General features: G+C 47.7%; 1 protein-coding gene across 3 annotated transcripts in view; it reads left to right on the top strand.

Moving 5' to 3' along the window:
• Positions 1-12,567, top strand: part of KSR2 (kinase suppressor of ras 2) — a 371,798-nt gene that overhangs the window by 345,124 nt on the left and 14,107 nt on the right. For 2 of the 3 annotated variants that reach the window (XM_073222345.1, XM_073222344.1), the window contains 4 exons: positions 505-638; positions 5,928-6,059; positions 10,948-11,077; positions 11,968-12,101. In XM_073222345.1, coding sequence (XP_073078446.1) covers positions 505-638; positions 5,928-6,059; positions 10,948-11,077; positions 11,968-12,101 — 530 coding nt within the window. Of the gene's footprint in view, positions 1-504; positions 639-5,927; positions 6,060-10,947; positions 11,078-11,967; positions 12,106-12,567 lie in introns of those variants that run through there. The other variant, XM_073222346.1, reaches the window with a different exon arrangement.

Genomic DNA, 12,567 nt, shown 5'->3' with positions numbered 1-12,567 from the left:
ACTGCTCATCAAGGCAAAAAAAAAAAAACCCAAAAAGTCTAGACATTCACCCTTGAGCTGGACCCCCAACAGACTCGTGCTCCTGATGAGGGGCCAGGACTCCTCTCTCGAGGAGTGCGCGCAACTGCAGTGAGGCGGTTAAGTAGGACAAGGAGCAAGTCTCGTTTTTGAAGAAATGGGGGAAGATGGTTGATGGAATTCCTTCCTCTGGGGACCTTGTCTCAGGTTCGTCCCCACCTTTTCCGCTCTAAGGACATCATCCTGTGTTCCCTCTTCAGGAAGTAGGAGCGCTAGGTGGGGGGTTTGCAGTGGTCTAAGGGAGGCGACAGACTTGGGTCTTGGGGGACCCTACCCGTTCCCACTTGCTGTGCCTTCTCCCCCTGCCCCTCCCGGCCTTTGTGTTTGGGGCCGGTTCGTGTGATCTCACTGGAAAGGGAAGGCGTGTGAGCCGCAGACCCAGCCAGGCTCTTCTCTGGCAGCTCCCTGTTTGCTTGCTTCTTGTAGGGCATGGGCTACCTCCACGCCAAGGGAATCCTTCACAAGGACCTCAAGTCGAAGAACGTCTTCTACGATAACGGCAAAGTGGTGATCACTGACTTTGGGCTCTTCAGCATTTCCGGGGTGCTGCAGGCCGGCAGGTCAGCGGAGGGGAAGGGCACAGAGGGGTCCTTGATGGATGACAATCAGGGGGTGAGAAGCCAACTCATATGACTTGAGTGACCTTACGCTGGGTGGAGGGCCTGAGGCCGCTCAGCTGAGCGGCCAGGCTGCTTGGCAGTGCTGACGGCCAGGTCCTGTTCCAAGGCCCACAGTGGTGCCTTGAGTTTTCATATGAATTCCTCAATTTTGGTTTAGCAAGAGTGGAGTTCAGAGCAGGGGATTTAAAGTTGGACCCACCTGGTGTCCAGCTTGGTTCTGCCACTTATTAACTGTACCATTGGTCACCGGGAACGTCTCGGAGGTTGAGTTTCCTTGCCTGCAGGAAAACTGATGCACATGGTGCTGCCCACCTCCTGGAACCTTGTATGGACAAAGTAAGATAACACACATCCAGCGCAGTGCCTGGGGCACAGGAAACATCACAAATAGCTGCTACAGAGTTGTTGTAATTAGTATCAATTTGCATATACCTCCCGGTGGCACCAGGAGCATCAGTAGCCAGTGTTAAGTAATTAACTTTCAGGCGCCACTCACCTTAAGGCAGGCCCCCTTTAGTTGGCCGTGTGAAAAACAGCTTGATCCTAAATAAACAACCCGTAATTCAGAAGGTTTACCTCTTGTGACTTTTAATTTGAAATATGTGTGCATGCATATGTGCACGCGTGCACACACACACACACACACAAACTGCAAAGCCCTGCACGTTTTCTCTAATTGTGCCCCTTATACAGCATGTCTCTTCCAAAAGGCTGCCCCACCATTTCTCTCATTTTACTTCAGTCTTAGCTGCTTTGAGGAACCATGAATCTGTTTGAGGCACACCCCAGGACCCCCCAAAGTGAATTTTGTTCACACTATATAATACCTTGACTCCTAAGTCAGGGCATCCAAGGTTCAGCGAAACTTGATCCAGCTGTTCGTGTGGGAGACAGTAACAAACACAAGCTTAAGTGTCTTTTTCAGATTTTACTCTACCCAGAGAGATTCACTGCTGTCTCCCAAACTATCTACAGCGCCCAAGAAGTAGGCAAGTGAACAAATAGATCAACGGATAGACAGAGAGAGGTCCTTGAGTCAGATCCCAAGGAGCCGGGAGGGCTGGACAGCACAGGATTTCTTCTCTGTCTCCCCAGCGGCTCCTATTTTTGGGTTTGGTGGCAGGAGAAGTACACGTGCCTTTTTCCATCACCCCAAGCTGAGGGCAGAGGAAGCAATTGGTGACATCATTTGTGTCCGGACAAAAAGCAGCCCAGCAAATGTTTTTTGCTTGGTTCACGGCTCTTTCAAAAAAAATCAGATTCCTCCCCCTGGAGGCATGTCTGTACCCTCTACCTTTCTCTTTGCTAGTGGATTCTCCACTGCATGGAGGTAACTGGCAGGGGTAGGGCAGGGCCTCTGATTTTCTTCCTTTAAAGTTTTATTTTCTGAAGCCGCAGGGCAAAGAGGAAGAAAGGAAATGGAATGACGTGGGTATCCTTTCCTTTAGCTCATTCATTGAGGCCCAGTATCAATCAGGAAGGAAGTTCAAGTCAGGGGCAAGGTGGCTGCTGGTCTTATTGTCCAGACACACTCCCTCCCCACCCCTACCCCAGCCAGGTTCTCAGTGCAAACCTGGTTTGCACTGGGTGAGTCCAGAGAACCCACAGCAACATCTCCTGACAAGAAATCCACATTTCATGGCCACCCACGAGCAGCCACCCGTGGCCTCCTGTGCCTGTATCCCTGCCACAGTTACGTATAGGGCTGGGTTCAGAACTTGGTTCCCTGATGGTATGATACTGGTCCAGGAATTAGTACAGAATCGTGGTTAGGAGTCTAGTCTCTGGCGGTCAAACAGATCTTAGCTCTGTCACCGATTACCTCTGCAGCTTGGGAAGGTCACTAAAGCATGTGAATCCCTGTGTCCCCATCCATGTAACAGAGGTGATACCCATCTGGTTGTGGGCTTAGGAGGATTTAGTGGGATGGATGACCCGCCATACAGTAGGTGCTCAGCAAGAGTTACTCCTTCCTGCTCGCCCCTCGATTAGAGCTGGGTGCCCACCAAGGGGAGCTCTGCCAGGCCAGGGGCAGGGGTGGGGGTCACCTGTGAAGCAAGCATGTCCTAGGCATCCAGACATCCCAGGGCCTCCCCTGGGCCCATCCCCAGCACTGTCAGCATACAGCTGCTATTAATCATAATAATAACCACAGTGCAGATGATTTTGGTTCATCACTGGTGACATTACCATGAGAATGGGGCACCCCAAAGTGTCTGTGCGAGGCCTGGTGGCTGGCCGCCTCCCAGGCCTGTACCCACACCTGCCTAGGCTGAAGGTTCTTGAGTGGCTGTCGGTCCTTCCTGCAGATGCAGCCCTGAATTTCCAAACCTCCTCTGACCCAGAGTGTCAGGAGTAGGTTGCAGGGGCTATTGGAAAGAGAGAGGAACTGGGAACCTTGCCTTTTCAGCAACAGCTTCCCACCCCTCCCCACCCCTACACCCCACCCAACTCCATCCCTGGTCATGCCAGGAGAATGTCAGCTAGCCAGGCCACAGCCCTTCTTTCTTGGATTCTTGGGACGTTCCTACTTTGGGCTGTAGACTAAACTCCATTTCTGAGTCCTCTAGATGCAAAAATATCCTTAGGTAATAATTCCATCCAATACTCGCATGGCCCTGGCAGTGGGTACTGCCCTGGGCCGTGTAGTGCCTCCTTTCCATCCTTGCACCAGGGGTGTGAATTCAATGTGCCCATTTTGCAGGTGGGAAAATGGAGACTCGGGGCTGCTCAGGGTCACACAGCTAGTAAACAACCCTTGAAGGTGTCCCCGATTCTAGAAGCAAGAACCCCCTGGGCCCTGCAACCCAAGACCTCACTAATGGACCTGTGTCCTATTTTCCTGCAAAGGATGTATTCTGTCAGAGCCACTGTGTAGAACAAGTCATGTACTACTATTGAAAGACTAAAATTTGGACCATTTCCTCATTTCATATATAAATTAGGACAGTGATTCTCAACTGGGGCTCTCCTGCCCCCGGGGATATATTTGTGAAGTCTGGATGCTACTTGGGTCTAGTAGGCAGAGGCCAGGGATTTTGCTAAATAGCCTATAATGCCCAGGACAGTCCCCAGCACAAAGAATGATCCAGACCAAATCCAGAACTGCAAATTCCTGGAGCCTCTCTTGACAGGGTTCTCTCCTCCCTTAAGTGTGGTCCACGGGTGATTTTAGGGAGGATGTGCACAAACATTGTTTTCACCTTAAACCTAATGTGTACTAAAAAAGGGCTAGTTTCCATTTATGATCATGTTAGAAAGTAACCTATTAAAAATATACCCATGAAAAAATCCACTTGCAGTGAATAATGGTCTAGAATAGTACCATCTAATATAGTAGTCACTAGCCACAGGTGGCTATGGAATTTTAATTTTTTTAATTGTATTTAATTGAAATTAAAAGTTGAAGTCCTCAGGTGCACTAGCTGGATTTCAGATGATGCTCAGCAGCCACCATGGCTAGTGGTGCTGCCTTGGGTCGCACAGAAAGAGAACATTTCCATCATCATGGAAAGTGCCATTGGTTAGCGCTGCCCTGGAAGGTGTACAGATAAGGGCAAGAATCACGACTATGGGATATGAAGAAGTATAGTTAGGAGAGCAGTTTGGCACAGCAGACATCGCTCAGAAGCTACCCTGGAGGAGCTGTAGAATCCAGCTGGACCCCAGTCCCCACATGCCAGAGGCTCTGGACCTTCATAGCCTCACTCTTAATGGTTGGAGACACTCATCCCTCTTCCTATATTAACTGGCCGTTTCCTGGGAGTCTTGAATCAGAGGAGACCTCATAGGAGGTCTGCTCATATTTTAGACCCAAATGGAAAGCTCTGTACTTGTTAAGACTTACAATGTGGAGAAGAGAGTCAGCTTCTTTCTTCTTCTAAGAACTCATCCTAAGGAATAATCATAGATGTGGATGAAGGGATGTACTCACGGTACCTACCCAAAGATGTTCATCACAGCATTGTTTACAGTGATGAAAAGGGGAGCCACCCAAGGCACATCAGCCAGGGTTGGTTGTATATATTAAAATAGATGCATGGATGGCCTGATGAATGCCAATTACATTGGCATTCTTTAAGTTTCCAGAACACCCCCAGTAGGGTGTGCCTTGGACCTTTGTCCTGACTTTCCCATCTGCCTAAATATTCTTCCCCTTGTTCATGTGGCAGGATCCTTTATGTCATGTCAGTCTACGCTCACATTTTACCTAGAGTCAGCTCTCTCTTATCTTTGACACATTCCCCTGTTCTAACTTGTGCATAACGCTTATCACTATCTGTATTTTTCCTATTTATTTAATTCATTTGTTATCACCTCCCCCTACCAAAGTGCAGGCTCTAGGAGGGCAGATACCCTGTTACTCATACTCACTGCTGTGTTCCTGGTGCCAAGAATAGTGTCTAGGCATAGTAGGTGTTCCATAAATACAGTTTATCCTCCTTATTTATGGATTCCATATTTGCAAATTTACCTACCCACTCAGATTTATTTGTAACCCCAAAATCACTGCTCACAGTACATTCATGTCATTCACATGTGTGCCCAGGGCAGTGAAAATTTGAGTTGTCTGATGCATGTGTTCCCAACTAAAGTTGAACAAGGAGACGCTCTGCATTCTTGTTACAGCTGCCATACAGAGATGACTGGGGGCTGGAGCCGGGAGGGGGCATCGCAGTGCAGTGCAGGAAGCTCCAGCTCTGAGGCCAGTAGGACGGGGTTTTGCAACTCTGGCATCTAGTTGTGGGGCAGCTCCAGAAGTGGCACTCAACACTTCTGAGCCTTGTTTGCTCTTCTATGAGATAAGAAAACAGAATGTACCAGGCTGAATTGTTTTTAGGATTTAGCATGATAATTTGCGAGGGGTGTGTGTGTGAATACATATTTCCCCTGGAGCAGTGATTCCTTATTTGCTCATTCAGGGTCCATGGAGACTTTATAGGCCATGACTACCACGTTTAATGAACTCAGCTGTATTTGTTGAATGAAGATGTAGAAGGGGGTGCCTTAAGAGGCAAGGGGGCCCAGTGACGGTTTAGGTGTTGAATCTCTCTCCAGACCAGCCTTCCCTGTACCTCCCACTGGGTTTCAGTCTCATATAAGGTCAGGCAGTGCCCAGAGCAGGGGGGACGCAAGAAAGCCAGCAGAGACGCCAGGCACTTGGGTTGGTACTGGGGGTCTGGCCCTTCCGGGCCGTGAAGTGGGGCTCACTCTGTTCCGCTTCTCCAGGCGGGAAGACAAGCTCCGCATCCAGAGTGGCTGGCTGTGCCACCTGGCGCCGGAGATCATCCGTCAGCTGTCTCCCGACACAGAGGAGGACAAGCTCCCCTTCTCCAAGCACTCGGACGTCTTTGCCCTCGGGTAGGTGGCCCACCCTGGCCTTCAAGAGTCCCAGCCCTGGCAGAGGGGTGCCTCCCAAGACTTCCACTGGTGGCTTTTGGCAGAGCCGGGGCCAAGGTGGTTGGATTTATGGGTGAAATGGAGGTGTCCGAGTAGGTGTAGTAGAAAGGGTGGCCCTAGCAAACCTTCATGCCTACTGTCGAACTGGTTATGTAACCCTGTCAAGAAACCTGACCCATTCATTCACACAAGCAGGAACTATTTACCAGATGCCTATTACCCAAGACTTGGGGGCTTAAAACAACATATATTACCTCAAGTTTCTGCGTTCGGGAATTTGGGAGTGGCTTTGGTGAGTGGCTCTTAGCTGGCTCCGGATCTCTCATGAGGCTGCAGTCAAGGTGTCAGCCAGGGCTGCCATGTCATCTGAAGGCTCGATGGGTCAAGGATCCACTTCCAAGGTGCCCGCCCATTCCGTGGCTGTTGGCGGGGGGCCTCAGTTCCTCAGCACATGGGCTTTTCCATACGCTGCTTGAATGACTTCACAACACGGTGGCGAGGAGCCACACTGCCTTTATGACCTGGTCTCGTGCATTACATGTCATCATTTCTGCCATATTCTATTTGTTAGAAGCAAGTCACTAAATCAAGAGGAGGGGAACTAGGCTCTACTTTTTTGTAGGAAGGAGTATCAAAGAATTTGTAGATGTATTTCAAAATCCCCAATGGTCCCTGTTCTATCTGTTCTAGTGGAAGACAGACAAAGAGAAGGTCAGTATTAACAAAGTATAATGAATGCCATGCTGAGGGTAAGCACAGGACTACGGGAATAAAGGAGGAACTAAATCCAGCTGGAAGATCAGAGAGGGCTTCCTGGAGGAGGTGACTCTGAGTCTGAGTTAAAAGTTGAGTATTAGTAGGCCAAACGAGGGTAGGGTGAGGTATCCAGATAGAAGAAACATGTGAAAAGGCACAAGGGCAGCAGAGAACAGACAGCCCACAATGGAGGAACATATGGGGGTGGGGGAGGAAAGGGAGCTGAGGGATGGAGAATCGCGAGAAAATGAGTCTGGGTGGTGACATGGGTGGAACCAGAGAGGAAAGCAGTGTCAGTCCTGTGGGGACTTGCCTGAGCTGAGTTTTTCACTTCATCTGCACAGCACTGGGGAGCCGTTAATGGTTATTAGGCAGGGGAGTGACATAATCATAATTTGAGTTTTAGAACAATCCCTCTCCTGTGTGAAGAATGGAAAAGAGAAAGACACCTGGGAGCTGGGTAGCCAACGCCTTCTCCGCTGAATCATGCCGGCGGGTGTGAAAGCTGGGAGCGGCCAGGAGAAGCATTTAATGGGTGGATGGGATAGGGTTTGATGATGGGCTGAGTGTGGGTGGTGGCCAGGTATCTACCTTTAGCACACAGTGGGGAGTGATGTCCTTGCCAAGGTAGAGAGCCTGGAGGTGGGGCAGGGTTGGGACATGTCCACAAGGCAGAGAGAGCAGATGTGGACACAGTGAGTTCGAGCTACCTTGGAGGTGGCCAGTGAACCAACCGGAAGGCAGCTGACTGTGCATGTCTAGGGTTTGGGCCATGAGAGGGAACACGTCTTTGCAAGTAGAGAGAGAGGGACAGGGTGCAGGACACAGCCCCACGACATGGAACAGAGCACTCCCAGAAGGCACAGCAGGAAGGGCTTCTGTGCTCCCACCCCTCAAATGGCCATGCCCATCCTGACCTTACCTTGTCCACGGTGTGGTGGCAGGGACTGGCAGAGAGAGGGCCGGAGGAGCTGTTTGGGAAAGTTGCAGGCCTGGAGATGTGTGCCATTCGACTTAGGACCCCCAAAATGGTAGACCATCTTCCATGGAAAAGTTCCCCCCACCATGTCCTTTCTTGGGGTTGGGAGGAGGGTATTTGCTGACATGTCAGGATTCTTGACATCTATCACTTGGACCCCTTTAGAGACTGTCATCTGCACTGATTAGTTTATGCCCACATCTTTATCTAGTTAGGGATTGTTATCTAAAACCAAATTGCAATAATTAAGTTGCTAAATTTCAGTATGAATTTAGCAAAAGAGAAAAGAAGATAATTAACAAAATGTACCAAAGTAAAAAATTGGCTTTCCCCTGGAGCTTTAATCTTTCGCAATTTTATTTTCTTAACGTGAGTTTCTCTTGAAAGTTGGGTTTGAAAGGAAGCTTTAATGAGGCATTTATTCCTGACACTGCTGAATTCCAAGGGACCTGGCTGTCTTGGTTTCCTGCCAATTAGGTGCCTCTTGTTGCCTGGGAGCGTCATGCTTGGTCATGACTTCAAACAAAAGTGGACTTTTAACAGCATGCTGAGTGGGCACCGTGCTGAGTTCTCATAGGTGCCGTCTCACGGAATCTTTGCAAGGTCCCTTAGGAGCAGGTACCATTGCTGCTTCCAACCAACTGGACGCAGCAGGCTCCCAGCGGCTCAGTGACCTGCCTCACTGCAATCAGCAGCAGAGCCAGGAGTCCACTTGGGACATCCTAACTCCAGAATTGGAGTTTTTTACCCTGGAGGCTTGGGAGTCACTTCACCCCTCAGAGCACTAGTTCCCTCAAGCCTGAGTAAAAGCTGATAAACCCGCTGAGGTGCTCTAAAGACTGAAATGAGAAAATCTTGCAAGACACTCAGCACTGGACCAACCTTCTGATAGGCTACCTTCCCCCTTTTATGTGACCAGGGCCTGCAGCCTGTCCATGCCTCCTTCTCCAAGCCCCAGCCAGTACCTGCCAGGTTGCCCTCCCAAACTGCTCACTGCCCCAGGTACAAAGGGCTTTTGGATAGGATGCACTGTTGGTTTCCTGACATAGCATAATGGCCAGTAGTGTAATTCTGTAGCCAGCTGGGCTGGATTCAACTTCCAGCTATGCCTCTTATTTCCTGTGTGACCCTGGGTAAGATACATCACCTTCCTGAGCCTATTTTTTTGAGCCTACAGTTTGTTCATCTGTAAAGTGTGGATAATGATAATGCCTCCTATTTTAAAATGAAAGTTTTATTATTATTGATAATAAAAATGGTTTATTATTATTGATTATAATAATGATGATAATAATGATAATGCCTCCTATTTTAAAATCAAAGTTTTATTATTTTTCAGGCCTGAGGCCAGTAGATCAGGAGATGACTGCCATTGAACCGGCAGTTCGTTATGCAGGGTTCCCAAAAGGAGGGGGCACATCGTATCCCACAGGGCCACGCAGGGAAGCCCTAGGGTCTGTCAGGAGACAGAGGGAGCCGGAGGCAAATAGGCAAATGTGGGGCAGAGCCTTTATTGTGGTTTCCTTAGGCAGGGGTGGGTGAGGCCTGGTAAGCAGGGGTGGGGAGTCTCTCCAGGGCCAGCAAAGCCCCAGATGTCAAGTCATCGTAATAAAAAGGCATGCTTGATACACCTCCCTGTAACCACAATAAATGCGTAATGTCTAGCCTAGAGGAGAAGCTCAATAAATCTTACTGCTTATTATGACGATAATAATCATCTAGCAACTTGACCTGAGAACTTCCTGACCATCCAACTCAACATGCCAACGCCTGAGCATTCCTGCTCCTCCCCACCCTGGAGGGACAAGATGGCAGGGGAGAGAACGTGCTGCAAGTGGGGCCTTAGAAATAACTGGCTGCACGCAGTCCTGTGACCAATAAAGAGGAGAACAGAGCGCTTCATTTTTTAAAGCTCATTTACATAAATTGTCTTAGATTAGAGGAAAGCAAGTTTTCTAGGATTGTTTCAGCTATTTCCTGAGTTGAGGAACCTTGTTCCCTAGGAGCTGAGACCTATTCCTAAGGGACAGCATGCTATGAACGACCCCCGGCCCCACGTTCCTCACTGCTGCCCGTGCCTCCCAGCTTCACCTATGCACGGCCCTGCCCATTGCCCCTTCCGTCCCGCATACTGCTCACTGGAGCAGCCCTTTCCTCACTCATTCTGGTGTCCCAATCCATGATGCAGAGGCCCTCTAGAATAATTCTGGCATCAAATTGTTCTGGCATTCAGTGTCCCAGGTAAATATCCTCCCCCTGCAATTTTGTCATTATTCTCCTTTGGCAGGTCAGGGAACCTCAACTCAGAGAAGTGAAGCTACTTACCCAGTGACATACTACTAGTATAGAATAGAATCAGGACTTGAACCCAAGACATTCTGACTCTCAAATCCTTTTTTTCTTTCCATTATTCCATGGGATGGTTAGTACTTAGAAAACGCACATATAAGGAAAGTCCAATCCTGTATCCCAGAGTGAGCCATTGTCTCTTTATTCTCGTCTGTATCTAGATCGTTTTTTAGAAGAGTAACTGCATACCTTATGTAGTCTTGTATCCTACTTTTTTTTTACTTAAAACTATATGTTGAGTATTTTATCATGTCAGCAAAATTTATTTAATTGTTTCAATAGTAACAGTATTCCATTAAATATGGATTTACCACAATATATGCAACCTGTTCTTTTTTTTGAACAATCACATTACTTCTGCTTTTTTTCATATCATATATGATGCTGTAGAGAACATCCTTGTGAATGATTTTTGTATCTCTAATTATTCTCTTACAGTGGTTTCCTAAAATCACAAATACAGGGTCAGAAATCCTAACCATATTGAGATGAACTATTCAGATTCTAGGTTTTCACTCATTTTAACTCAGATGCCAGAGAAGCAGAGAAGGTATGCTGGAATAAACATGACCTCTAAGACATCAAGAAAGCTTTATATGCATCCCAGTTCACAAACATCAACCCTGTGCAGAAGAAACTAGGGGCAGGGGTGGTCGACCAGCAGGCTGACCAGCAGGCTGGCTGGCCAGGTGTGCATTGGTGAGGAGACACAGAGCCACAGTTGACATATCAAACCAACATCCCTTTAACAATGTCTACCAACAGCACAATTTGGTATGAACTCCACGCCAGAGAGTGGCCTTTCAAGACCCAACCAGCAGAGGCAATAATCTGGCAAATGGGCACTGGCATGAAACCCAACCTCAGCCAGATCGGCATGGGAAAAGAAATCTCGGTAAGTCCTGGGACAGTGCCAGGGCTGGGGGCATGTGGGGAGAGGAAGCAGATTCCTATGTGGTAAGGTTACAAATGCTTTCCCAGAGGAAGAAACTGACCCACAGCCTTGCAGATCACTGGAGCTTAGAAGGCAAAGCTTCTGAATTATGCCTGCAATTCCGGTTCCCGCCATCAGGGGAGCAGTAGTGCTTGGCCAGGTTTTTCCTAGCAGTGGATTGCTGAGTCGGGTAGAACCAGTGAATCCCATTTTCTGTTATTTTCTAAAGATATTCATTAAAATATCACCATACTAATAGTACTAATTTATTTGGATCTACATAAAAATTGTTAAGACATTATCCAATTGGAACAAGATACACGGAAACAGAGAAGTCTGAGTTTAAATACAATAATCATCCTCTAAAATACTGCAGGAAGTGTGCTTTCTTTTGAATAGAAGACAGATGAGTCAGAGAATGAGCAATTATCTGGTATGTTTTTAAGGGTTACCTGCCTCTAGGTTTCCTTTCTCAAATGAGGGTACTGAAAGTAACTTTGACTTTGACTTTGAAGAACACTTAGAGTAAAGGGATGTGGAGAGAGACCTCAGGATTCCCTTTCCTCCCTCACTTTTGTGAAAAATGCCTAGAAGCTCCTCAGGCAGCATTACTGATCTCAGTGGATCCCAGACCTTCTAGAGTAGGGCCTACCTAGTTTGCCTGCGGGCTCAGCAATTGGATGCATAGAAGGATGGCTGGGTGGGTGTGTGGGTGGGTGGATGGGTGGGTGAGTGGATGATGAAGGAACATGGAAGTGGGGCAGTGGGTAGACAAATAGGTCCAATGGGGTATCAAGGAGTAATCAAGAATTCGCCATTATGTTAAATCACCACGTGTTGGTTTCCTGTAGGACATTCTTCTCTTTTGCTGGGCCTTTGAACAAGAAGAAAGACCTACCTTCACCAAGCTCATGGACATGCTGGAGAAACTGCCAAAGCGAAACCGCCGCCTGTCTCACCCCGGACATTTCTGGAAGTCTGCAGAGTAGGTGTTGTCCCTCTGCTGCTCTTGTCCTCTAGTCTTTGTCACCATTTTGCTTTTTAGATATATTGGGGTAAATAAAATATTTGGCTATATTGGGATAAATAAGATCTACTTCAGCTTTTAACTTTTTTTAATATGACTAGAACACAATGACTTACATGACTTGCCTGTTTTGTTTTGTTTTTTTTAAACGGCCTTGTTGCGATAGAGTTCACATATCATATAATTCTCCCATTTAGAATGTACATCTCAGGGGGGTTGAGTATATTATATCACTATTTTTTTAATTGTGGTAGAATATAGATATAAAATTTGCCCTTTTAGCCATTTTCAGAGCACAATTCATTCAGATTACATTCACAGTGTTGTACGGTCATCACCATAGTTTCCAAACCTTTTTTTGCCACCCCGCACAGAAACACTGTAACCATTGAATAAAACTCCTGGTTTCTTCCTCCCTCCTGGC

Source organism: Manis javanica, chromosome 15 (assembly GCF_040802235.1).
Source record: "Manis javanica isolate MJ-LG chromosome 15, MJ_LKY, whole genome shotgun sequence".
Lineage (NCBI taxonomy): Eukaryota > Metazoa > Chordata > Mammalia > Pholidota > Manidae > Manis > Manis javanica.
This window is presented reverse-complemented; position numbering and strand designations above follow the sequence as displayed.